The sequence below is a fragment of the Aquarana catesbeiana genome, linkage group LG01 (assembly GCF_042186555.1).
Source record: "Aquarana catesbeiana isolate 2022-GZ linkage group LG01, ASM4218655v1, whole genome shotgun sequence".
Taxonomy (NCBI): Eukaryota; Metazoa; Chordata; class Amphibia; order Anura; family Ranidae; genus Aquarana; species Aquarana catesbeiana.
The window spans coordinates 79,872,732-79,899,611 of NC_133324.1; the positions used below are offsets into that span (position 1 = coordinate 79,872,732).

A 26,880-nucleotide genomic window follows, 5' to 3' on the forward strand; every position below is an offset into this window, starting at 1 on the left:
TTCCTCATAAGACTTAATGTGACCTAATAATGTACACACCAAAACAGGTCCTGAAAAATTGGGCTTTGGGCACTGGTGCTGGTGCCACAACACTGCAACCCCTCATAGATACTATAGTTGGAGCGCAGGAATGAGCCCTGCTGCAAAGTATTGCATCAAAAATTGAAATTACACGTTCCTGTTAAACAGGGGCAGAAAAATTGGGCCTTAGCCACTGGTGGCGGTGCCCAGAACCAAAAATGTTCTTACAAGCTATCCGCATGAAAATTGAGGAGGAAGAGGATTGTCACTCAGCATAACAGGATAGTCACTCAGCATCAGCATAGGCAGATTTGAAGGGATCTCACATTAAAAAAAAAATTATTTGGTTACATCAGCATCAGGTGCTTGGTAGCTGGTGATCCAAGACTGATTCATTTTTATGAAGGTCAGCCGATCGACCGATTCGGTGGACAGGTGCACCCTGTGATTGGTTACAAAACCTCCAGCAGCACTGCATGTGCATTCCGAAAGAACGCTGGATGCAGGACAGGCCAGTATAATTTCTCTGGGGAAGCAGCAGACCAAGAATCAGCTATTCACACCTCTCTCTTCCCAAAAATAAACGAGGAATAGGCCTACCAGACATCAGAAATTACTATTGTGCCTGCCAACTCACCAGACACATAGATTGGAACATCCAAAGAAAATTCAAAGATTGGGTCACCATCGAGGCTTCTTTTACCCCACTCCCCCTTTACTCACTACCCTGGATGCTCCTGAAACATGTCCCTATTGACACTCATCTTCATCCCCTTATTGGCCCTACTCTCAGAAGCTTCCAAGAAACATGCAAATCAACATCCTTTTCTTCAACACCTGGCCCTCTCACCCCTTTTTACTCTAACCCTGACTTCCCCCCCCGGGTTACATAGCAACTTCCTAAAGGACACCTTTCCACTGAAAAACGGTTTAGCCCAACACTTTTTCACACATGGTAAACCTCTACCACGCGACAAACTTCCATCCAAACGTGATGGCCCTCCTATCTTTTCCTGGAATTACAGATTATTATCACACTATCTCCGTGATTTAGATAGGAAGTTCAAGGTCTCTAGACCTCTATCACCTTTCGAAAATCTTTGTCTAATGCAAACACCCCAATGCCATTTACTCTCCATGACGCATTCCCTTCTTTTCACAAACACTCCTTCCAACATGAGCCTGGCATGCACAGCCTGGGAAAAAGATCTTGCTTTATCCCTATCCCCTGAAGATTGGGAACAAATTTATATGACTATACATAAAGGTTCTGTGAACATCACAACCCAAGAAAATCGATACAAAATCCAAGCCAGATGGTATCGCACCCTTATTCACAAATACTCTCCGGACCTTCCAGATACATGTTGGAGATGCCAACGTGAAAAAGGGTCTTGTCAGAAACCATGAATCAGACCGAGGCAGAAGTATAGTTAATCATGCTAGTGTAATAATAATAAAAAGGTAAACAGAGTAAGCGTAGTCAATACATAGCCAGAGTTCAGTAACCAGATCGGGTAGTCAGCCAATGCCAATGTCAGAGAGCCAGAGATCAAGATAGTAGTACAGCAAGCAGGATCAGGAGCCAGAAGGGACATCAGCCGAGCAAGTCTTCAACAGGAATGCAGGAGAAAGTCTCTGAGATGTGACCAAAGGCGAAGGCAGAGATGAAGTGAGCTGGACGGCTTTAAGTAGGCAGGACTGACGAGCAGATTATCAACAGCTGAGTCACTGTGGAGAGAAAGGAGCTGGCAATTAGCCGACTGCTGAGCGGCCAGCTCAGAGAAGGAAGGGCTAAGGCCAGCCCTGACAGGTCTCTCCTACACATATGGTGGAGTTGCCCTACCATCCAAACTTTCTGGTCAGATGTTTATCGCATCATTGGTAGGGTTACTACTTATACACTTGATTTCACTCCGGCTCAATTTCTGTTACACTACTCAATGTCAACAAACAATGGATACCTTAAATCTCTTGCCATGCACATGGTAAATGCAGCCAAACAATGCATACCTTTTTTGGGGGGATCCACCATCCTCCCTCAATGAAAGAATGGTTAACCAGAATTGCCAGGATAGCCTAAATGGAACGCCTCATTAGCATCGCTCATGACACACCCACAAAATTCTCCATCAAATGGGCTTGCTGGACCCACTTTCAGACATCAGCATATTACTGTGATCTTATCGCCATTAGCACACAACAAGGAAATCCCCTGCACAATATCCCAACATAAACCGCCCCAGAATCAATCTCATATACAATACCCCTTATAACATACTTCAGAAACCAATATGGTCCTCTATCAACAAACTTTATGCCATAACACCTAACCTTACCAATACCCACTCCCACGGAGGGAGAGAGAGATGGTAACCCACCCCCTCCGTCACCCTTACCCATTCCCAACCAAACCCCCACCCAATCCCTCACTTCCACTTCGCTTCCCCCCTTCCCTCCCCCCTCACGCCATCATACCCATGAACCCTACTCAGACCTTGAATATACAGAAACTCTATTCCTTATTCAGACATTTACCTAGTGTAATAGATAAGTCCTACTTCAGATGAAACAGCCCAGCTGGAAGCCACAGCAGTTTAGATTTCAACCGCCTTTCCACACTCAACTAACTACTTGGTACTCTTAACACATAAGCTCCAACGATACAGTGACTAACCTTTGAATTGACTGCCAAACATTACACACCTACTTCACAAAAACTCAAATAAGTTCCCCTGACAACCACTATGAGTCATTCAGACTCCTTAAATAAGCAACCCTTTAGACAGGGGAATTTTTATTTTTTTCCCTTTATTTTTCTATTTATTTATTTATTATTTCTTTATTTTTTAACACGCTGAAATTGCTATAGCTTATTAATCACTTACTAGAAATGAAACATGCTATCTTCCGTTTTTGTCGCTAATCCACTACCAAGCCCTACCTTCCAGCAATGTTACCTGTCTAAGTAATCCGTTTTGTACCACACATTCTATGTTACTTGTTTCTGTAAACAATTTCCATTGTGACGGATTTACCTCTTTACTCAATAAAAAAAATTTTATGAGAAAAAAAAAATGTGTTTTGTTTCGGATCTGTTTGTTAAGTTATTCATTTTGTTTCAGCATATTCGTTATGTTAGAATGATTTGTTTTCGGAATTTCTTTTGTATATTCTGAATTCCTTTCCTATATTCGAATTCAGTTAATATAATCGTTATCTAATCGTTTCTAATCTATTCTATTTTTTTTCTTTTCTTATCATCATCTTATTTCAGTTTTATACCTTGCTGTATTTATTGCAATATGTTTCCATTTTAAATTGGAATTCATATTCAAATTAATTTTCAAATTTAAATTAATTTTTGAATTTTTCTAATTTTAATTAATTTTTTCAAATTTGTTATTTCGTTTCATTATAATTATATTTGGATTAGTTGAAATTCATTACTATTGTGAGTAGAAAATATGGATACATCCAAATTTCCGAATAAGAAAAATGTCCGAATGAAACAAATCGCATTTGTCTATTCATAAACAAATATATATCCTGTTTTGTGCTGCTACTGATTACTACTACTACTCCTAACAAATAAAACAGCCATATCTATAATAAATAATCCAATATAAATAATAATAGTGAAAACCTTGTTTAGGTGTTCCTGAAAAAAACCCTCCCCACCTACAAATTTTATACCAGGGCTGTCCAAGTGTCAGCCTTCCTAATGTGGCCCACAAGCCCCAGCTACATTGAAAACACAATACAAAGTGGTGGCAGTAAATGCAAATGCATTTAAAATGAGTCATCACTAACCTCTGTTGCTGCTGGCACAGCGGAGAAATTCAATTTTGAGAAGTTCAGTATAGAAGCTGTGAAGTCAGGCCTCACTCTGCTCTTTCCCTACTTCCTGTGCACCTGCTCTGTGTTTTCATTAATTATTATAAGTACTGTCAGGCTGCTAAATCACTATTGGGAGAGGTAAACTGAACTATGAAGAGAAAGTGAAAATAAAACCGAGAAGCTTTAGCTGCAAAATTTGAGGATGAATTACTCCATAGTAGGGATGAGCCGAACACCCCCCTGTTCGGTTCGCACCAGAACATGCGAACAGGAAAAAAGTTCGCTCGAACACGCGAACACCGTTAAAGTCTATGGGACACGAACATGAATAATCAAAAGTGCTAATTTTAAAGGCTTATATGCAAGTTATTGTCATAAAAAGTGTTTGGGGACCCGGGTCCTGCCCCAGGGGACATGGATCAATGCAAAAAAAAGTTTTAAAAATGGCCGTTTTTTCAGGAGCAGTGATTTTAATAATGCTTAAAGTCAAACAATAAAAGTGTAATATCCCTTTAAATTTCGTACCTGGGGGGTGTCTATAGTATGCCTGTAAAGGGGCGCATGTTTCCCGTGTTTAGAACAGTCTGACAGCAAAATGACATTTCGAAGGAAAAAAACCCATTTAAAACTACCCGCGGCTATTGCATTCCCGACAATACACATAGAAGTTCATTGATAAAAACAGCATAGGAATTCCCCACAGGGAAACCCCGAACCAAAATTTAAAAAAAAAATGACGTGGGGTTCCCCCTAAATTCCATACCAGACCCTTCAGGTCTGGTATGGATTTTAAGGGGAACCCCGCGCCAAAAAAACCAAAAAACGGCGCGGGGTCCCCCCAAAAATCCATACCAGACCCTTATCCGAGCACGCAACCTGGCAGGCCGCAGGAAAAGAGGGGGGGAGGAGAGTGCGCCCCCCCTCCTGAACCTTACCAGGCCACATGCCCTCAACATTGGGAGGGTGCTTTTGGGTAGCCCCCAAAACACCTTGTCCCCATGTTGATGAGGACAAGGGCCTCATCCCCACAACCCTGGCCGGTGGTTGTGGGGGTCTGCGGGCGGGGGGCTTATCGGAATCTGGAAGCCCCCTTTAACAAGGGGACCCCCAGATCCCGGCCCCCCCCGTGTGAAATGGTAAGTGGGTACTTACCCCTACCATTTCACTAAAAAACTGTCAAAAATGTTAAAAATGACAAGAGACAGTTTTTGACAATTCCTTTATTTAAATGCTTCTTCTTTCTTCTATCTTCCTTCATCTTCTTCAAGTTCTTCCTCCGGCGTTCTCGTCCAGCATCTCCTCCACGGCGTCTTCTATCTTCTTCTCCTCGGGCCGCTCCGCACCCATGTCATGGGGGGAGGCTCCCACTCTTCTCTTCATCTTCTTCTTCATCCTCTTCTCTTCTTCCTTCTTCTCTTCTTCTCTTCTTCATTTTCTTCTCCGGGCCACTCCGCATCCATGCTGGCATGGAGGGAGGCTCCCGCTGTGTGACGGCGTCTCCTCGTCTGACGGTTCTTAAATAATGGGGGGCGGGGCCACCCGGTGACCCTGCCCCCTCTGACGCACAGGACATGACGGGACTTCCCTGTGGCATTCCCCGTGACGTCACAGTGAAGTCCCGTCAAGTCACCGTGCGTCAGAGGGGGGTGGGGTCACCGGGTGGCCTCACCCCCGTTATTTAAGAACTGTCAGACGAGGAGACGCCATCACACAGCGGGAGCCTCCCTCCATGCCAGCATGGGTGCGGAGCGGCCCGGAGAGGAAAATGAAGAAGAGAAGAAGAGAAGAAGGAAGAAGAGAAGAGGATGAAGTAGAAGATGAAGAGAAGAGCGGGAGTCTCCCCCCATGCCATGGGTACGGAGCGGCCCGAGGAGAAGAAGATAGAAGACGCCGCGGAGGAGATGCTGGATGAGAACACCGGAGGAAGAACCAGAAGAACCAGAAGAAGAAGGAAGATAGAAGAAAGAAGAAGCATTTAAATAAAGGAATTGTCAAAAACTGTCTCTTGTCATTTTTAACATTTTTGACAGTTTTTTTGTGAAATGGTAGGGGTAAGTACCCCCTTACCATTTCACACGGGGGGGGCTGGGATCTGGGGGTCCCCTTGTTAAAGGGGGCTTCCAGATTCCGATAAGCCCCCCGCCCGCAGACCCCCACAACCACCGGCCAGGGTTGTGGGGATGAGGCCCTTGTCCTCATCAACATGGGGACAAGGTGTTTTGGGGGGCTACCCCAAAGCACCCTCCCAATGTTGAGGGCTTGTGGCCTGGTATGGTTCAGGAGGGGGGGGCGCACTCTCATCCCCCCCTCTTTTCCTGTGGTCTGCCAGGTTGCGTGCTTGGATAAGGGTCTGGTATGGATTCTTGGGGGGACCCCACGCCGTTTTTTTTTTTTGGCGCGGGGTTCCCCTTAAAATCCATACCAGACCCGAAGCGTCATTTTTTTTTTACATTTTGGCCGGGGTTCCCCTTAATATCCATACCAGACCTGAAGGGCCTGGTATGGAATTTAGGGGGACTCCCACGTCATTTTTTTTTTTAAATTTTGGTTCGGGGTTTCCCTGTGAGGAATTTCCATGCCGTTTTTATCAATGAACTTCTATGTGTATTGTCGGCAATGCAATAGCCGCGGGTAGTTTTAAATGGGTTTTTTCCTTCCAAATGTCATTTTGCTGTCAGACTGTTCTAAACACGGGAAACATGCGCCCCTTTACAGGCATACTATAGACACCCCCCAGGTACGAAATTTAAAAGGATATTACACTTTTATTATTTGACTTTAAGCATTATTAAAATCACTGCTCCTGAAAAAACGGCCGTTTTTAAAACTTTTTTTTGCATTGATCCATGTCCCCTGGGGCAGGACCCGGGTCCCCAAACACTTTTTATGACAATAACTTGCATATAAGCCTTTAAAATTAGCACTTTTGATTTCTCCCATAGACTTTTAAAGGGTGTTCTGCAGTATTTGAATTTGCCGCGAACACCCCAAATTGTTCGCTGTTCGGCGAACTTGCGAACAGCCAATGTTCAAGTCGAACATGAGTTCGACTCGAACTCGAAGCTCATCCCTACTCCATAGTGGCTACAGCTACAGTGATCAATAGAGTCTTCTTTAAACTTTCTTTACTGCTTATTAAGAATGTTTGAAGAATGTCCATAGGCTGGCCATAGTTCTACTTGATGCTCCTGTGCTGTCCCCGGCACCAAACCCAATTAGACAACATACTTACAAAAGTGTAAGATAGCATACTATGTATCAAACACAAAAACTGTAAAAAAAAGAAATACCTTGTTAGCAATACTGCTACATCGTGGTGGGCTGGATGGGAGTCACTCTTTGGATTTATACTTTTTTGCCATTTGCAGAAACTTGACAAGGTTTGATCTGCATGGTGAACGATTTTCAAGCCTTCCTAGGAGAAAAATAGTGACAGGTACTGTATAAACATGCAGGGCATTTTTCTCAGAAAATAAGTGCAGGAATTCAACCATGACCCTCCAAAACTCATGAAATAGTGGGTGTGGTCAAATTTCACTAACAGTGGAAGGGTCTTAAAGGAGCATTAAAAGGAGTACATTATGCACAGAGTGCAGAGTTCAGGGGTGCGCTGCATACAGAGTGCAGAGTTGATGGGTGCACTACACATAGAGTGCAGAGTTCAGCTGACCTCCACAGCTGCTTACCTCTGCATCCTTCATCTACATCTCACTTTCACCCCTCTTCAGCTCTGACCTCTACATGCACCCCCCTCCACTGCCCCCATCTTCACCCCCCCCCCCTTAAGCACTCCACTATCTTCCACATGTCTTACTTTTGTTGCTGTAGCACCCCGCCAGCTCTAGTACCTCCCCGCACACTGTAGATGGCTCTGATTCTCTTGGTTACAGGAAGATCATCCAGTGAGGGTGTCGGCATTCGCACGGCACCTTCATTTCCCTTGTCTCCATTCTGTGGGAGCCATTGGGAGACAAGCTGTCACTTGTAAACCCAGACCTTCTGGGTCTACAATTGATAGTGATGAGCAGAAAGGAGAGGGCCAGAGGTGGTGGAAGTGAGTTCCACCAAGTTCCAGCTGAAAAAAATCCCTGTATGCATATAAGGTAAATATTTAAAGCTGAACTATGGAATAAGCAAAAATTGAATAAATATAACAGTCATGTGTATTCTTACTTGAATTTGGTGTACTTTGTGTATTTCCATTGCAGTAATCCAGTGTAAACTTTACCTCTGTGCAGGAGCTTCCAGTAATAAAGACCGGTTACTGCTGCTCTCTCTCCTTGTGCAGGGTGATTGGTCTTGTCCCCCCCTTTGAAAAGGCTCTGTTTAGCCCAGTGATGAAGGCATCGCTACTTTTGTAGAATAATAACTTCATTTGCAAAGGCATTTAGTGCACACAAAGTTACATTTGATTGGCGAAAGTGCAGCAATTACAATAGTACACCCTAAGAATAGGGGTCCTAAGTTGTCAGTAAGTATATGTGAAAATAAAATGTCTTCCATCCTCCACTATCCCGCAACCTCATGCTCCACCACTTTATCATATATGAACAACTATTATGTTGTTCAAATATGGACACATTACCTCTTCTTCTTCTAGTAAGATGACACGGACCACTTTTATGTGAATTGCATTACCAATGCTTGGATCATGAAACAGTCCCATGACCTATAAAAGATAATGGGAAATACATTTACACCTGTAAAGTAGACATGTGCAGAATGGAAAAATGTGTTTCATTTCAGATAGATTCGTTATGTTACTAAGTTTGTTTTGTTTTGGAATTCGTTTAGTTTAGTTTTTGTTAAAAAAAATGTAATGTATTAATTTTCTAATGAATTTAACTTTTCAGAATGATTCGAATTCGGATCAGTCGAAAAACGATCGACTGATTAGAATTCTGTGTGAAGAAATAGCTGGTTGTTAAGCAGCGGGCCGGGAAGCCGGCCGCCCGTGTCCTTAACAACCATGAGTCATCATCTGTCAGTGGGCTTCCCCACTGACAGGTGAATTTAAAGATAAAGAATGCCGGCATTTGCCCGGCAATAGAAATTTTTTTTAAAAAACAGCGTAGGGTCCCCCCCAGTCCTTACCATGCCAAAATTAAAAAAACATGTCCCCATGTTGATGGGGGCAAGGCCTCTTCCTGAGAACCCAGGGCTGTGGTTGTTGGGGTCTGTGGGTGGGGGGGCTTATCAGAATCTGGAAGCCCCCTTTAACAAGGAGGCCCCCAGATCCTGCCCCCACCCCCTATGTGAATGGGTATCACATACATCGTACCCCTAAAAAAGGCCTCCTAAGAGGCTACCCGCCATATGCCCTCTCTTCGCTTTAACAGTTCTTATATAGGCAAGGGGCTGGGCCACCTAGCTACGTTACACCATCCCCTTCTGACGTCATATGACATCAGAAGATTTCGATAAGCCCCCTCCCCGCAGACCCTCACAACCACCAGGCAAGGGTTGTGGGGATGAGGCCCACTACTCCAAAGCTCCCCATTTTGAGGGCATGTGGCCTGGTATGGTTCGGGGGGGTGCTGTCTCGCCCCCCCCTCTTTTCCTGTGGCCTGCCAGGTTGCATGCTCGGATAAGGGTCTGGTATGGATATTGGAGGGGACCCCTATGCCATTTTTTTTTTTATTTGACACAAGGTTCCCCTTAATATCCATACCAGACCTGAAGGGCCTGGTATGGATTTTGGGGGGACCCCCATGCAATTTTTAAAAAAAACTTTGGTTCGGGGTTCCCCTTAAAAGGCATGATGAGAATTGTGGTTCCACAACAGCTGGAGGGCCACAGGCTGAACACCCATGCTTTACATATAGTGCCTTGAAAATGTATTCATACACCTTGAAATTTTCCACATTTTGTCATGTTGCAACCAAAAATGTAAATATATTTTATTGGGATTTTATGTGATAGACCAACACAAAGTGGCACATATTTGAGAAGTGGAAGGAAAATGATAAATGGTTTTCAAAATGTTTTACAAATAAATATCTGAAATTGTGGCATGCATTTGTATGCAATCCCCTTTACTCTAATACCCCTAACTAAAATCTAGCAGAACCAATTGTCTTCAGAAGTCACCTACTTAGTAAATAGAGTTCACCTGTGTGTAATTTAATCTCAGTATAAATATAGCTGTTCTGTGAAGCCCCCAGAGGTTTGTTAGAAAACCTTAGAGAACAAACAGCATCATGAAGGCCAAGGAACACACCAGACAGGTAAGGGATAAAGTTGTTGAGAAGTTTAAAGCAGGGTTAGGTTATAAAATAATATCACAAGCTTTGAACATCTCATGGAGCACTGTTCAATCCATCATCTGAAAATAGAAAGAGTATGGCACAACTACAAACCTGCCAAGCCATGGCCTTCCACCGAAACTGACAGGCCGGGCAAGGAGAGCATTATTCAGAGAAGCAGCCAAGAGGCCCATGGTAACTCTGGAGGAGGTGCAGAGATCCACAGCTCATATGGGAGAATTTGTCCACAGGACAACTATTAGTAGTGCACTCCACAAATCTGGCCTTTATGGAAGAATGGCAAGAAGAAAGCCTTTGTTCTAAGAAAGCTAAAAGAAGTCCTGTTTGCAGTTTGTGAGAAGTCATGTGGGGGACACAGCAAACACGTGGAAGAAGGTGCTTTGGGCAGATGAGACAAAAATTGAACTTTTTTGCCTAAAAGCAAAACGCAATGTGTGGCAGAAAACTAACACTGCACATCACCCTGTACACACCATCCCCAACGTGAAACATGGTGGTGGCAGCATCATGTTGTGGGGATGCTTTTCTTCAGGAGGGACAGGGAAGCTGGTCAGAGTTGATGGGAAGTTGGATGAAACCAAATACAGGACAATCGTAGAAGAAGACCTGTTAAGAGTCTGCAAAAGACTTGAGATTGGGGGAAGGTTCACCTTCCAGCAGGACAACAACCCAAAACATACAGCCAGAGCTACAATGGAATGGTTTAGATCAAAGCATATCCATGTGTTAGAAGGGGCCAGTCAAAGTCCAAAGCTAAATTCGATTGAGAATCTACGGCAAGACTTGAAAATTGCTGTTCACAGACGCTCTCCATCCAATCTGACAGAGCTTGAGCTATTTTGCAAAGAAGAATGGGCAAAAATGTCACTCTCTAGATGAGCAAAGCTGGTAGAGACATCCTCAAAAAGGTTTGCAGCTGTAATTGCAGTGAAAGGTGGTTCTACAAAGTACAAATGTACACCACACTTTTCAGATAATTGTAAAAAGTGTTGAAAAACATTTATCATTTTCCATCCACTTCACAATTATGTGCCACTTTGTTTTGGTCTATCACATAAAATCCCAATAAAATACATTTACGTTTTTGGTTGTAAAATGTGGAAAATGTCAAGGGGTATGAATGTTTTTTCAAGGAAAGAAAACACTCCTGTCAAATTCACATTGCTGTCTGTGATCCTGTTGGGGACATTTTCCCCCACTTCCTGTCCCTGTGACAGCTTGTAGCAACAAGACTAGAAAAGAGTGGAGCAGTTTTCACCAGGAAGACACAGACAATCATAATAACTTGGTAGAGGTTCTAATCCTTTTCTGTCTATGTGCCTATTACCATCTAATTGTGGTATTGTGCAGTTACTACAACACAACCACACATATTAGGTGTGTCATGGTGCCATTGCAGCACAGAGCAATATTGCACAGTTTTTGTTTTATCCAGCTGTATCTACTCCAAGTGAAAGATATAACACCATGTCAGAAAAAACTAAAAATGAAACCAATTTTCAAGTTCAGTTAAATTTGATGGTCACCATTTGTGGACTGGAGTTTTCAAGTCTTTCTATGGATTTTCAATGGGGTTTAAGTCTGGGCTCTGACTAGGCCATGCAAGGACATTCAGCTTTTCTTCCTTCAACCACTGTGTGGTCATTTTGCTGTGTGTTTTGGGTCAGTGTCATTTTAGATGGTAAACCTTCTACCCACTGACAACTTTCTGGCATAGGGCAGCAGATTAACAAGATATTACCACCTCCATGCTTTGCTGTAGGAATGGTGTTATTTGGATGGTGAGCTGTATTGGATTTCCGGCAGACATATTTGGTGTTGATGCCAAATAATTCAATTTAATCTCATCTGACCACCTTAACCACTTCAGCCCCGGAAGGATTTACCCTCTTCCTGACAGGGCCAGGAAGAGGGTAAATCTTTGTGATATGGTACTGTGTTGCTTTAAATGACAAGTGCAAGATCACATGACTCTTTACCCAAACAAAGTTGATGTCCTTTTTTTCTCACAAATAGAGCTTTCTTTTGGTGGTATTTGATCACCTCTGCAGTTTTTATTTTTTGCGCTATAAACAAAAAAAAAAACGTCAATTTTGAAAAAAACACAATATTTTTTACTATTTGCTATATTAAATATCCCAATTTAAAAAAAAAACAAAAACAAATTTGTTCCTCACTTTAGGCAGATATGTATTCTACTACATATTTTTGGTAAAAAAAAATCACAATAAGTGTATATTGATTGGTTTGCACAAAAGTTATAGCGCCTACAAAATAGGTTATTGATTTACGGCATCTTTATTATTATTATTATTTTTTTTTTTTATTAGAAGTTTTTAGCCTCAACACTAAACGATATGCCTGGTGGAAAGCCAGTACAGCTCACCATCCAAATAAGACCATTCCTACAGTAAAGCATGGAGGTGGTAATATCCTGTTATGGGGTTTTTTTCTCTGCAGCAGGGGCTGGAGCACTTGTCTGGATAGAAGAAAAATGGATGGGGCAAAATACCATCAAATTCTTGAGGAAAATCTGCTGCCCTCTGCCAGAAAGATGTTAATGGGAAGAAGGTTTACCTTCCAACGTGACAATGACCCAAAGCACACAGCAAAAATGACCAAACAGTGGTTGAAGGAGAAAAAGGTGAATGTCCTCGCATGGCCTAGTCAGAGCCCAGACTTAAACCCCATTGAAAATCTGTGGAATGACTTGAAGACTGCAGTTCACAAACGGTCACCATCAAATTTAACTGAACTTGAGCAGTTCTGCAAAGAAGAGTGGACACTATTGCAAAGTCTAGATGTGCAAAGTTAGTAGAGACAAATCCCAACACATTAAAAGGCTGTAATTAATGTAAAATGTGGTCCAAAAAAATACTGACATGGGGGGGGGTGATCCATTTTCCAACTCAGTGATTCTGTTTTTTGTTTTTTTTGTTTTTTTCTTCTGACATGTTGGTGTTATATCTTTCACTTGGATGCTATAAGTTGCACTAGTAAATATAGCTGGATAAAATAAAAACTGTGTCTGTCTTCATTTCAGGCAGCAAAGCAACACAATGTGATTATTTTAAAGGGCATGATTCTTTTCTATACCCACTGTATATGGTGCAAATGGGCCCTTAGTGAAAAAGAGGCTCTCCCTTACTTCCTGTCCCAGTGAGGAGAAATGTATACTATGTGGTCACAGAATGCAGTGATAACATGACAGTGGTCCTATCCATTCTTCAAGAGGTTAGACATAGTAACATTTATATCTCCATAGCTTCCAACTGTCCTTGCTTTGGAAAGGCTGTTCCTCTTTTGGAACCAAATTCCTCTGTCCCTAAGGGATCCCCCTGGAGGCTGGAGATCACTGTAGTAGGCACTGCTACCACAGTGATCTTCACTAGCTTTTGGGTCCCATGCCATGTTCTCTGACAGGCGGAGGTGGATATCGTGATGGCTGCCTGCCATTCCACCTCATCCTCAATTTTTATTGCGAAAATGCAAAGTGCTCTCTGAATTGCGCTGTGCTGAGGGAATGACCTCATGTGGAAGAACAGCCACTTGACACGGGACCCAGAAGATAGTGAAGATTACTGTAGTAGCAGTGCCTGCTACAGTGATTTCCAGTTTCCATAGGGATAGGCCAGGTATGGAACATACATACATACTTACATTGCTGGACCAATGTAGCTATGTAAAAATTGCCATACCTAAACTTCAGTTATAATACACAAATGCCAGGCTTTTCAGAACATTCCAGCATTTTCTTATAAAACCATGTTGGTAAATTGTATTTCATACACTGAACTTACCATATTCATCACAGTGAAGATATAGGACTCCACATTCTCACTGCCATGATATTCAATCATTTTGGTGTCAGCAACAACCAAAGTTTCCACCCATCTCTCTTTGCTGATTGACCGTGGGGAAATCCTTCGACCCTTCATGTACTTCCTCTCCCACCTCTCCCGCTGAGCCTCTTGCTGCAGAGCATACTTGTAGCTATCTGAAATAAAGTAGGATTCAGATTTTTAACTTCCATTACCACCACTGAACACCAATGATATGGAGGTCTTTTATAACTTTTATTAACACCAATGCTGTGGGGAGTCTTTTATTACTCCCACTGACATCAATGCTGGGGTCTTTGATTACTTTCACTGATTCCAGAGTCTTTTATTACTTTCTTTTCTATTTTTTGGTTTTATTTTATCATAGAGAGAGGTACAAATACAGTGTAGAAATAGATGCCCAAAAGCCGAGCAACCAGCATGTCAACAGAATAGCAATCATATCATATTATATCATATATAGTAATACAAACAACAGGGCATTACAAACAGTAAGGTATTATTATTAACATTTGTTCAATAGAGCGAAACAATGAGAGAAGTGGTGGACGTAGGGCTGATACAGCAGGTTTCCCTTAACATGGCATCAATCCTTTGTTGAATAATTGGCTTCCAGGAAGAAGAGAGATAAAGGGGAAGAAAAAGATGGGAAGAAGGAAGGAAGGAAGGAAGAAAGAAAGAAAGAAAGAAAGAAAGAAAGAAAGAAAGAAAGAAAGAAAGAAAGAAAGAAAGAAAGAAAGAAAGAAAGAAAGAAAGAAAGAAAGAAAGAAAGAAAGAAAGAAAGGAAGGAAGAAAGAAAGAAAGAAAGAAAGAAAGAAAGAAAGAAAGAAAGAAAGAAAGAAAGAAAGAAAGAAAGAAAGAAAGAAAGAAAGAAAGAAAGGAAGAAAGAAAGGAAGAAAGGAAGAAGGAAAGGAAGAAAAGAAGAAAGAAAGAAAGAAAGAAAGAAAGAAAGAAAGAAAGAAAGAAAGAAAGAAAGAAAGAAAGAAAGAAAGAAAGAAAGAAAGAAAGAAAGAAAGAAAGAAAGGAAGCTAGAGGGAAGGTGGAGGGGGAAAAGGTACCTAGGTGTGAGGGGGTCTTTTATTACTTTCAATGACACCCATGCTGGTTGGGCTTTTAATACTCCCATTGACACCATTACTGAGGCACCATTCTTCCCACTGACTATTGGTATAGGACCACTTATTACCCCTACGGATAACTGATACTGAGCCTATTTTACTCCCATGTTGTGTTGCTATGGATATTTTTGGGTGATTTTATAGCATAGTGAAATTTTTAAAGGAGAAGTATGGGTTTGCATTTTTTTCCCTAATAAGACGAGAAAAACCTTCTGACTTTACAACCACTATAACATTAGGGACGATCAAAGGGTTAATTGTGTGTGTAGATGGTGTTCAACAGTAGTGTGGGAGGCTTTTACTAGTAGAAGGCTTAGATCTTTGTCCCTGTTTTGCAGTAACACAGGATTCATGCCTTCCTTACTGACAGAACGACGATCTGCCTTGTTTACATAGGCAGATCACTATTCTGCCTGTGTTCTGAACGATCAGGTTGTCCTGGCAGACACTGGGTCCGCGGGACCCGCTGATCAGCTCCCACTGTGTAGAATCCCAGCAGGAGCAAGCCTCCTTCTGCGCACACTCACGTCTGACACACGGAAATGGAGGATCACGTATATATACGTGATCCTGTGCAGCGCAGCCACCCTGTAGCAGTAAATGTGCTATAGGGCGGTCGGCAAGTGGTTAAGTAGGCTGCCTTTATTTAATGCACAGTCATTTCCACAAATTGTGTTTTAACACATTGGCCTTAATCCAATACACCAAATTGCTGAGATCAGAATGGACTCTGAATGTAGCCCTCCTCTGATGTGTATAACTATGGTGTGCAAAGTTAAGCAACCCATAGCAACCAAACTGAAATAATTATCATTATTTCTATGGTTTACTTGTACATTGAACTTTGTGATTACACCCGTAAAATCATTACACTTGTACATAATAAATATGCCTGTTTCATTATCTTAACTATGATTTTATTTATATTCATTAAAAATGATACACATAATTTACCCGATCCCACAGAAAGCTGCTAATTGACTTTCCTGCCAAGCTTCTGACGTGTGTCACCATTATGGTTTTATTATTATTCACATTGATCGAGGAGAAGTGAAAATTTTCATGAGCAGGTAAACACTCTACTTATATTCCCTGGTGACATCAAATGGACATTTTACAATGACAAATAGCTGATGAGCGATTTACACGATGGGAGAAACAGGATGATATTCTGAATATAAATTTTCCACAGTTCATGACCTCAACATGGTACAAAAAATCAGTAATAAATCCACATGCAGTTAAATATACATTTCCCTGTGAATTTACTATAATGTACTGTTTTTTCTTTTGTAAACAATATTGTGAGGGGCAGGTTTTCATGGACCACCAATGTAAGGGTATGACATTACAACTTTCACAATTTGTGCTTCTTTTCTGGCCACTTTTACATGTTTAACCACTTCAAAAGTGAGCCAATTCTGACATTTCTCACATACAGTATCTCACAAAAGTGAGTACACCCCTCCCATTTTTGTAAATATTTTATTATATCTTTTCATGTGACAACACTGAAGAAATGACACTTTGCTACAATGTAAAGTAGTGAGTGTACATCTTGTATAACAGTGTAAATTTGCTGTCCCCTCCAAATGACTCAACACACATCCATTAATGTCTAAACAGCTGGCAACAAAAGTGAGTACACCCCGAAGTGCAAATCTCCAAATTGGGCCCAAAGTGTCAATATTTTGACATTATAATGGCCACCATTATTTTCCAGCACTGCCTTAACCCTCTTGGGCATGGAGTCCACCAGAGTTTCACAGGTTGCCTCTGGAGTCCTCTTCTACTCCTCCATGACGACATCACAGAGCTGGTGGATGTTAGAGACCTTGCGCTCCTCCACCTTCCATTGAGGATACCCCACAGATGCTCAATAGGGTTTAGGTCTGGAGACATGCTTGGCCAGTCCATCACCTTTACCCTCAGCTTTTTTAGCAAGGCAGTGGTCGTCTTGGAGGTGTGTTTGGGGTCATAATCATGTTGGAATACTGTCCAGTGGCCCAGTCTCCGAAGGGAGGGGATCATGCTCTGCTTCAGTATGTCACAGTACATGTTGGCATTCATGGTTCCCTCAATGAACTGTAGCTCCCCAGTGCCAGCAGCACTCATGCAACCCCAGACCATGACACACCCACCACCATGCTTACACCCACGCTGTAGAAAGGAAGAGGTTATAAAAGCTGTTCCACCACTTCCATTCCTCCTCCATGTCCTGCAGGAACTGTATTGTAAAGGTCCATTAATCCCATGCTGGGATTTATGTTTCAGACTACAACTTCCATGATCCTCAGCGTTCTGCATAGAAGTCCATTGGCTTTACTGGATATAGTTCTCCCTCTGCTGACTAGAGGGGATAGTGCAACACAATATTCAGCATAACAACAAAGAGTGAAATTGAAATGATTGTAAAAGAGTCTCCTTGTCCATGTTTCTGTAGTTCAGTGTCCGGTAAACATAGGGGGGCACCTGAGAGATGGGCTGAAAATCTGCTTTAATTATTCACAGCCAAAACGTGGGAAGAGAAGAAAGCAGCCGGTTCTGGGTCAGGAGTAGTCGTGGTGTAATAGTGGAGCGATTGGTCTGGGGTTTTGTGAACAGCAGTCTTCCCTTGTCTCACCTCCCTTGTCACTGAGCTCCAGAGGTGGAACTACTATCAGGGTCACAAAGGTCGCACCTGCGACTGGACCCTGGCATTCCAGCACCATGGGGAATCCCAGAAAGGGGGCCACTGCAGAACATGTGAAAGGGTCCAACAGTGGGACAGTAAGTATGGCAGTAATTCCGCGCTTAGGAAGAGAAGGGACTGCTGCCCCCCTACAAATGAATATCACCAAGGTGATATCCAAAAAATGGGTAATGATCTAAACAGGGGTGTTGGCGCTGTCCGGCTATATGCACATAAAGGTATATAAAAAACTACTCAGATAAATAAAGCAGAAGTACTTGTGAAAGAGGTGATGCGTGTAAACAATACGTAACAGGGCTAGGGTGTATTAAATGCAGACAATACCCTAGGCAGATAATAATACTAATAAAGTGCTGCGTGCTCCTGAAAGTGAAAAATGTGCCTTAGTTCCAATTAATCAAATGTCCATATGTGTGTAAAAGAATATACCACTAATGCAAAGTGTGTAAAATACAACCAGTCTCCCTGGCATAAAAATGCAGTAAAGTGCAAAGTGCTCCTGAACAAATGTGTCTTAACCTCAATGCATCAAATACCATAAAAATAAATAAAAATAAAAAATGTACCCGCAGGTGAATAAACAATAGTGGCAATCAAAACAGAAATTTTGCAAACCAAGCACACAATTTGTGGCATAAAAATAGAAAAAATAATAATTTAGAAGATATCCCCAACAAGTGTGCATAAAAATATATAGAAAGGTATATAAATGTCCAAAGTTCAAAATCCCAAAAAATGTGTCCTTATAGTGAAAAAACAGTGATCTCAGCTTTAACTGATGTAGTCCCCGTCCTCCACCGCACACCCACTCGTGCTTGCACTCACCGGACTACCTCACCCCTGCAGGGGTAAAGGCATATGTGGAAAAATCCCACGATGGCGAATCCAGGGGGGGGGGGGGTTTCCTCCGTTGAAGGGTGTTATGTCCTTAGTAATATCCCCAGTAACGAACATCCATGTAAAGTGAGGAAGAAGGAAACTTCATAGCGTAACTCCACAAAAATTATATGAATTTTATTGATAAAAGTCCATGACAAACGTGCTAAAAAGTAAATCGTAAAAACAAATGTAAAAAACGCCGGAGCTGACAGTGCTCCAGAAGCCGGGTCTCAGCTGTTGAGCAGCGTGGTGTGGCGTGCGTTCCACCGCTCACAGCTGAAAACCGGAACAAACACAGAGAAGGTACTGACGTGTGCGTATCACGAGGCCACGCCTTACGCGTTTCGTCATCAAGACGTCATCTGAGGCGCGGCCATCTTGGTACTCCACACGTCTAAATAGGGAAATGGAGGTGCCGCGGAAGCCAATCAATTGCTCCTAACCTACCCTCGTGACCTCTAATCGAGATCATGTGGTATACTTGCTGTTGGTAATGCGCCATCATGTGGATGTAATAAATAGTTACATGTTTAGGCGCCTCCATTTAATTTTACAAAGTGAAATAAATATAAATAATGATCGGCAAGAAGATGTAAACCAATGCTAAATATAAAAATTATAATGCTGGATATAAAAAATGTAAATATATAAATCACACTGCATACCCCAAGACGCACAATGTCACATCAAAATGCATATATGAAGATATATGCATAAAAGTTTTATATATATATATGTAAAAAATAGGATAAAAAATAGGATAAAAATAAGAGTAAGAATACAAATATATTCAAAAATTAAAAAGGGGGATCTTACAAGCAGTAGAAACATGGTGCGTAATGGGGGACAACAGACACAGAAAAAACATTAAAAGAAATATATGTGCTTGTAAAAATGATGTGTGCAATTAGACCTATCTTCAGAAAAGGGAGGCAGTAGGGATAAAAATCCATAGAAGTCAAAAACCTATGCAGTCAGAGCCTAAGGCCTTGGTATAAAATACCGATAAACTGCAGTAGAATGGGTGGGGTACACGAAGAGAATAAAGTAGAGATAATTCAAGTGTTGGTGTAGATGAGGGTAAAGACTTAAAAACCACAGACTAGGTCTAAGTTTGATATAATTAGAGGAGTTTTGGAATTGCAAGGGGGTTGGTATAGTTGATGGGGGGCATCTAGAAGTTGGACAAGAAACAATTGAGGTCTATCTCTACGTTCAGACCCCTGGGGACAAGGCAGTCCAAACGATGTATCCATCTTGTTTCATTCTGTGATATCATCACCCTTTTGCTGCCCCCCCTCCAGTGATTTTTGACGGTATCAATACCGTAAAAAATCAGCCCGGACGGGTCCCTGTGGTGGAATTCATCGAAGTGTCTGGAGAGATTATGTTTAGGAAACCCTTTTCTGATGTTATTAATATGTTCCCTAATCCGTACACAGAGGGGTCTAGTAGTCCTGCCCACATATTGCAGTCGGCAGGGACATTCGATGATGTAGGTTACATGGGTGGTATTGCAGGTGACCAGCTCCCTAATCTCATACTCCTTGCCATTCCTGGCCCTAAAAGATGTTCTCTTTTTAGGTTGTTTTTTACTGACCCGACAGGCCAAACACTTTTGACATTTATAAAATCCCTTCATATCAGAGAACAATTTTACATTCTTAGGAGGATCAATAACGTTATGGACCAGGTGGTTTCTGAGAGTAGGTGCTCTCCTATAGATGAACCGAGGTTTTTTTGTCAGTAAATTCCCAAGGGTTCTATCGGATTTTAGAATCGGCCAATATTTCCTTACAATGTGCTCAATAGATCTGTATTGATTGTTGAACCCTGTGACAAAGGAGATGTCTACCGGAGAATTCTTCTTATTGTTACCCTCCTTTGTTAACAAGGAGTTCCGGTCATATCCTTGTATCTCATTTCTTATTTTGACCAGAGTTTCCGGGTCATATCCTTTATCAGAAAATTTCTTAATTAAGGTATCTGTCTGGTTCCGATAGTCTTCGATATTCCCGCAGTTCCTCCGTATTCTCAAGAACTGCCCCTTGGGTATGTTCTTTTTCCATTTCGGATGGTGGCAGCTCAAGATGGGTATATACCCGTTGCGGTCAGTGGGTTTAAAAAAAGTCCTTGTTGACAGCTCTCCATCCTGTTTAAAAATCTGTAGGTCTAGATATTCTATCGCGTCCCAGTCAGTCTTTCCAGTGAAGGAAATGCCATATTCGTTCTGGCTGAGTTCAACCAGGAACCTCTCAAAGGAATCAGAGTCCCCTTCCCACAGGATAATTACATCGTCAATATACCGACGGTAAAACTTTATCTTGGGTCTTCTGATACCATATATGTAGCGCTCTTCCAATAGGTCCATAAATAAATTCGCCACACTCGGCGCGTATTTGGCACCCATAGCAACCCCCTTCTTCTGTACATAGAAATCTTTTTGATACCAGAAGTAGTTACTCCCCATCGCCAGTTCCAGGCCTTCCAAAATAAATTGTATTTGCTCTTGCTTGAGGTCTGAACATTCGTGTAAAGCTTTCTCAACCCCTCTAAGCCCATCCTTCTGCTTGATACTTGTGTACAATGAATTGACGTCAATCGTTGCCAAAAGACAACGATCAGTTCCAGTGATTGTTCTCAATTCATTGATGAGTTGAGTGCTATCCCTGAGATAGGACCTTCCCTTTACCACTGCTGGTTTCAGAAAACGATCTATGTATTCACCTAATCTCGAGAATAGGGAATCCAACCCACTAATGATAGGTCTACCCGGTGGTTTATTCAGCCGCTTATGTATTTTGGGCAGATAGTATATAACCGGGGTTTTCGTGGAATCCGGAATCAGGTATCTGGCTTCTTTTTTGTTCAAAATTCCTGCTACACTCCCCTTTTTTACCAGTCTTTTTAGGTTCCTTAGATATTGTGGTTTGGGATTACACTTCAATTTTTTATAAGTATTTTCAACTCTCAGTAAATTATTCATTTCTTCTTCGTATTCCTCTTTCTTCAGGATGACCAGACCCCCTCCTTTGTCCGCGGGTCTTATTACCACCTCCTTCCTCTTGCCGATCTCTTTAATCGTTTTCCAAATATGGGAGCTTCTGGATTTCTTTGTGCTCATTTTGGCCAGGTCATTCTCTACCATTCGTTTGAACGAACCTATACATTGATCCCCCGGGACCTTGGGATTGAAAATGGAATTGTTCCTAAGTTCAGTGTGGGTATAACCATCAGTTCCGCTGGCTCCACTGACTTTTTTATTCAGAGCATAATACTTCTTTATCTTCAATTTCCTAATGAATTTTTGTAAGTCAATGTACACTTCGAACTTGTCAATCACTTTTTCTGGTGCATATTTCAGTCCCAAGTCCAGTATCTTTAATTCATCATCCGTAAAGGTTGCTTCACTTAGATTGTAGATTCCTTGGCCTAGTATTCCCTTCTTCTTTTTCGGCTTTCCTCCTCGTTTCCCTCTGGTCTGTTTCTTTCATAACCTCTGGATTGGTATTCTGGCCCTCTCTCTGAGTTCATGTTCCTTCCATCTTCTAGATTCATACGTGGATGTTGTGGGGAAAACTGATCTTGGTACCCATTCGTCCTCTGTGTCCTGTACATACCGGGTGGAGGATCTCTCCTCTGTGGACCATAGGGGTCTCGCCCCGTCCTCCTCCAACTGGGTGGATGATATTGTACCCTCGCATTCCATCTCCCAGGGGGTCTGTCTCGTGGTCTTCCATGCTGAAAATCCCTCTCTCCTTGGTAGTCTCTCCTATTCCTAGGGTCCCACTGAGGCATACGTGCTCTCCCATATCTAAGTGGGGAGTAACGATTGCGAGTAGATACATTATATCTTGGGGTACCTGGAGATCTTCCATAATGCTCATCCCTCCTGTTTTCCAAATGCCTAGGTGGAAAATTGGGGGTTCTGGGGATCTCTTCTCTCCTATTTGGTGTTGTATGTTCAAATCTGGTATGACGCGGAGTATTCGGGTTCTGAGTATCTCCCTCTATAGAATCATCAATAAAGTTGTCAACCAAGGATAATTCCTCCATGTCTACATTTGTTTCACCCGACTCCATCTGCCATTTATAAACCTTCTTGTTGGTATAATCTAAGACGTCCCTTTTGTATTTCTTTTGTTTTTTAGCCTGGATGTCTGTATCATATTTTTTGATATGCTCTTGCAGCTCCCTTTCTTTAACTTTATAGTCATTCTGGCTGCTAAATGGTAACAGTAGTGATTTTATTTCATTGATGCTGACCTCCACCATCCTCATTTTCAATTGTCTCCTTTTAATGATATTCCCAAGGAGTTCCTTCTCACATTTAGAGAAGAAGGAATACCACTCCTCCATAAGGGTGGCATCATTCAGGCCATCATTGGGGTTCAAGTCCCATCTCAATCTTCTCGGTGTCATACTCTCACCAATATATGTCTCAAGGGTGGCAATATCCCACCACACCCTGAGTTGCTTTTCAAGCAAATGTCTAAGCTGTTTGAAAAGACTGTTCATGTCCTGCATATTATTGACCTGTTCCTGACTAAATATCCCTGTGAGGTTAATATTGCGATTCACCATATAGCCAAAAATATCCATAGCTGCAGGAATGGGGAGTACACCTATAGGTGACTCAAAATATGTATGGCAGTAATTCCGCGCTTAGGAAGAGAAGGGACTGCTGCCCCCCTACAAATGAATATCACCAAGGTGATATCCAAAAAATGGGTAATGATCTAAACAGGGGTGTTGGCGCTGTCCGGCTATATGCACATAAAGGTATATAAAAAACTACTCAGATAAATAAAGCAGAAGTACTTGTGAAAGAGGTGATGCGTGTAAACAATACGTAACAGGGCTAGGGTGTATTAAATGCAGACAATACCCTAGGCAGATAATAATACTAATAAAGTGCTGCGTGCTCCTGAAAGTGAAAAATGTGCCTTAGTTCCAATTAATCAAATGTCCATATGTGTGTAAAAGAATATACCACTAATGCAAAGTGTGTAAAATACAACCAGTCTCCCTGGCATAAAAATGCAGTAAAGTGCAAAGTGCTCCTGAACAAATGTGTCTTAACCTCAATGCATCAAATACCATAAAAATAAATAAAAATAAAAAATGTACCCGCAGGTGAATAAACAATAGTGGCAATCAAAACAGAAATTTTGCAAACCAAGCACACAATTTGTGGCATAAAAATAGAAAAAATAATAATTTAGAAGATATCCCCAACAAGTGTGCATAAAAATATATAGAAAGGTATATAAATGTCCAAAGTTCAAAATCCCAAAAAATGTGTCCTTATAGTGAAAAAACAGTGATCTCAGCTTTAACTGATGTAGTCCCCGTCCTCCACCGCACACCCACTCGTGCTTGCACTCACCGGACTACCTCACCCCTGCAGGGGTAAAGGCATATGTGGAAAAATCCCACGATGGCGAATCCGGGGGGGGGGGGGGGTTTCCTCCGTTGAAGGGTGTTATGTCCTTAGTAATATCCCCAGTAACGAACATCCATGTAAAGTGAGGAAGAAGGAAACTTCATAGCGTAACTCCACAAAAATTATATGAATTTTATTGATAAAAGTCCATGACAAACGTGCTAAAAAGTAAATCGTAAAAACAAATGTAAAAAACGCCGGAGCTGACAGTGCTCCAGAAGCCGGGTCTCAGCTGTTGAGCAGCGTGGTGTGGCGTGCGTTCCACCGCTCACAGCTGAAAACCGGAACAAACACAGAGAAGGTACTGACGTGTGCGTATCACGAGGCCACGCCTTACGCGTTTCGTCATCAAGACGTCATCTGAGGCGCGGCCATCTTGGTACTCCACACGTCTAAATAGGGAAATGGAGGTGCCGCGGAAGCCAATCAATTGCTCCTAACCTACCCTCGTGACCTCTAATCGAGATCATGTGGTATACTTGCTGTTACTTAGACCTAGTCTGTGGTTTTTAAGTCTTTACCCTCATCTACACCAACACTTGAATTATCTCTACTTTATTCTCTTCGTGTACCCCACACATTCTACTGCAGTTTATCGGTATTTTATACCAAGGCCTTAGGCTCTGACTGCATAGGTTTTTGACTTCTATGGATTTTTATCCCTACTGCCTCCCTTTTCTGAAGATAGGTCTAATTGCACACATCATTTTTACAAGCACATATATTTCTTTTAATGTTTTTTCTGTGTCTGTTGTCCCCCATTACGCACCATGTTTCTACTGCTTGTAAGATCCCCCTTTTTAATTTTTGAATATATTTGTATTTGTATTCTTACTCTTATTTTTATCCTATTTTTTATCCTATTTTTTACATATATATATATAAAACTTTTATGCATATATCTTCATATATGCATTTTGATGTGACATTGTGCGTCTTGGGGTATGCAGTGTGATTTATATATTTACATTTTTTATATCCAGCATTATAATTTTTATATTTAGCATTGGTTTACATCTTCTTGCCGATCATTATTTATATTTATTTCACTTTGTAAAATTAAATGGAGGCGCCTAAACATGTAACTATTTATTACATCCACATGATGGCGCATTACCAACAGCAAGTATACCACATGATCTCGATTAGAGGTCACGAGGGTAGGTTAGGAGCAATTGATTGGCTTCCGCGGCACCTTCATTTCCCTATTTAGACGTGTGGAGTACCAAGATGGCCGCGCCTCAGATGACGTCTTGATGACGAAACGCGTAAGGCGTGGCCTCGTGATACGCACACGTCAGTACCTTCTCTGTGTTTGTTCCGGTTTTCAGCTGTGAGCGGTGGAACGCACGCCACACCACGCTGCTCAACAGCTGAGACCCGGCTTCTGGAGCACTGTCAGCTCCGGCGTTTTTTACATTTGTTTTTACGATTTACTTTTTAGCACGTTTGTCATGGACTTTTATCAATAAAATTCATATAATTTTTGTGGAGTTACGCTATGAAGTTTCCTTCTTCCTCACTTTACATGGATGTTCGTTACTGGGGATATTACTAAAGACATAACACCCTTCAACGGAGGAAACCCCCCCCCCCCCCTGGATTCGCCATCGTGGGATTTTTCCACATATGCCTTTACCCCTGCAGGGGTGAGGTAGTCCGGTGAGTGCAAGCACGAGTGGGTGTGCGGTGGAGGACGGGGACTACATCAGTTAAAGCTGAGATCACTGTTTTTTCACTATAAGGACACATTTTTTGGGATTTTGAACTTTGGACATTTATATACCTTTCTATATATTTTTATGCACACTTGTTGGGGATATCTTCTAAATTATTATTTTTTCTATTTTTATGCCACAAATTGTGTGCTTGGTTTGCAAAATTTCTGTTTTGATTGCCACTATTGTTTATTCACCTGCGGGTACATTTTTTATTTTTATTTATTTTTATGGTATTTGATGCATTGAGGTTAAGACACATTTGTTCAGGAGCACTTTGCACTTTACTGCATTTTTATGCCAGGGAGACTGGTTGTATTTTACACACTTTGCATTAGTGGTATATTCTTTTACACACATATGGACATTTGATTAATTGGAACTAAGGCACATTTTTCACTTTCAGGAGCACGCAGCACTTTATTAGTATTATTATCTGCCTAGGGTATTGTCTGCATTTAATACACCCTAGCCCTGTTACGTATTGTTTACACGCATCACCTCTTTCACAAGTACTTCTGCTTTATTTATCTGAGTAGTTTTTTATATACCTTTATGTGCATATAGCCGGACAGCGCCAACACCCCTGTTTAGATCATTACCCATTTTTTGGATATCACCTTGGTGATATTCATTTGTAGGGGGGCAGCAGTCCCTTCTCTTCCTAAGCGCGGAATTACTGCCATACATATTTTGAGTCACCTATAGGTGTACTCCCCATTCCTGCAGCTATGGATATTTTTGGCTATATGGTGAATCGCAATATTAACCTCACAGGGATATTTAGTCAGGAACAGGTCAATAATATGCAGGACATGAACAGTCTTTTCAAACAGCTTAGACATTTGCTTGAAAAGCAACTCAGGGTGTGGTGGGATATTGCCACCCTTGAGACATATATTGGTGAGAGTATGACACCGAGAAGATTGAGATGGGACTTGAACCCCAATGATGGCCTGAATGATGCCACCCTTATGGAGGAGTGGTATTCCTTCTTCTCTAAATGTGAGAAGGAACTCCTTGGGAATATCATTAAAAGGAGACAATTGAAAATGAGG

General features: G+C 41.8%; 1 protein-coding gene across 1 annotated transcript in view; it reads right to left on the reverse strand.

Annotated features, from left to right (window-relative positions):
- The window catches only part of ADAMTS12 (ADAM metallopeptidase with thrombospondin type 1 motif 12), an 808,982-nt gene that overhangs the window by 371,316 nt on the left and 410,786 nt on the right, over positions 1-26,880 (reverse strand). The window contains exons 4-6 of the mRNA XM_073620835.1: positions 13,928-14,124; positions 8,447-8,530; positions 7,152-7,276 (exon numbers count right to left, since the gene is read on the reverse strand). Of these exons, the coding sequence (XP_073476936.1) occupies positions 7,152-7,276; positions 8,447-8,530; positions 13,928-14,124 (406 nt within the window). The remainder of the gene's footprint in view (positions 1-7,151; positions 7,277-8,446; positions 8,531-13,927; positions 14,125-26,880) is intronic.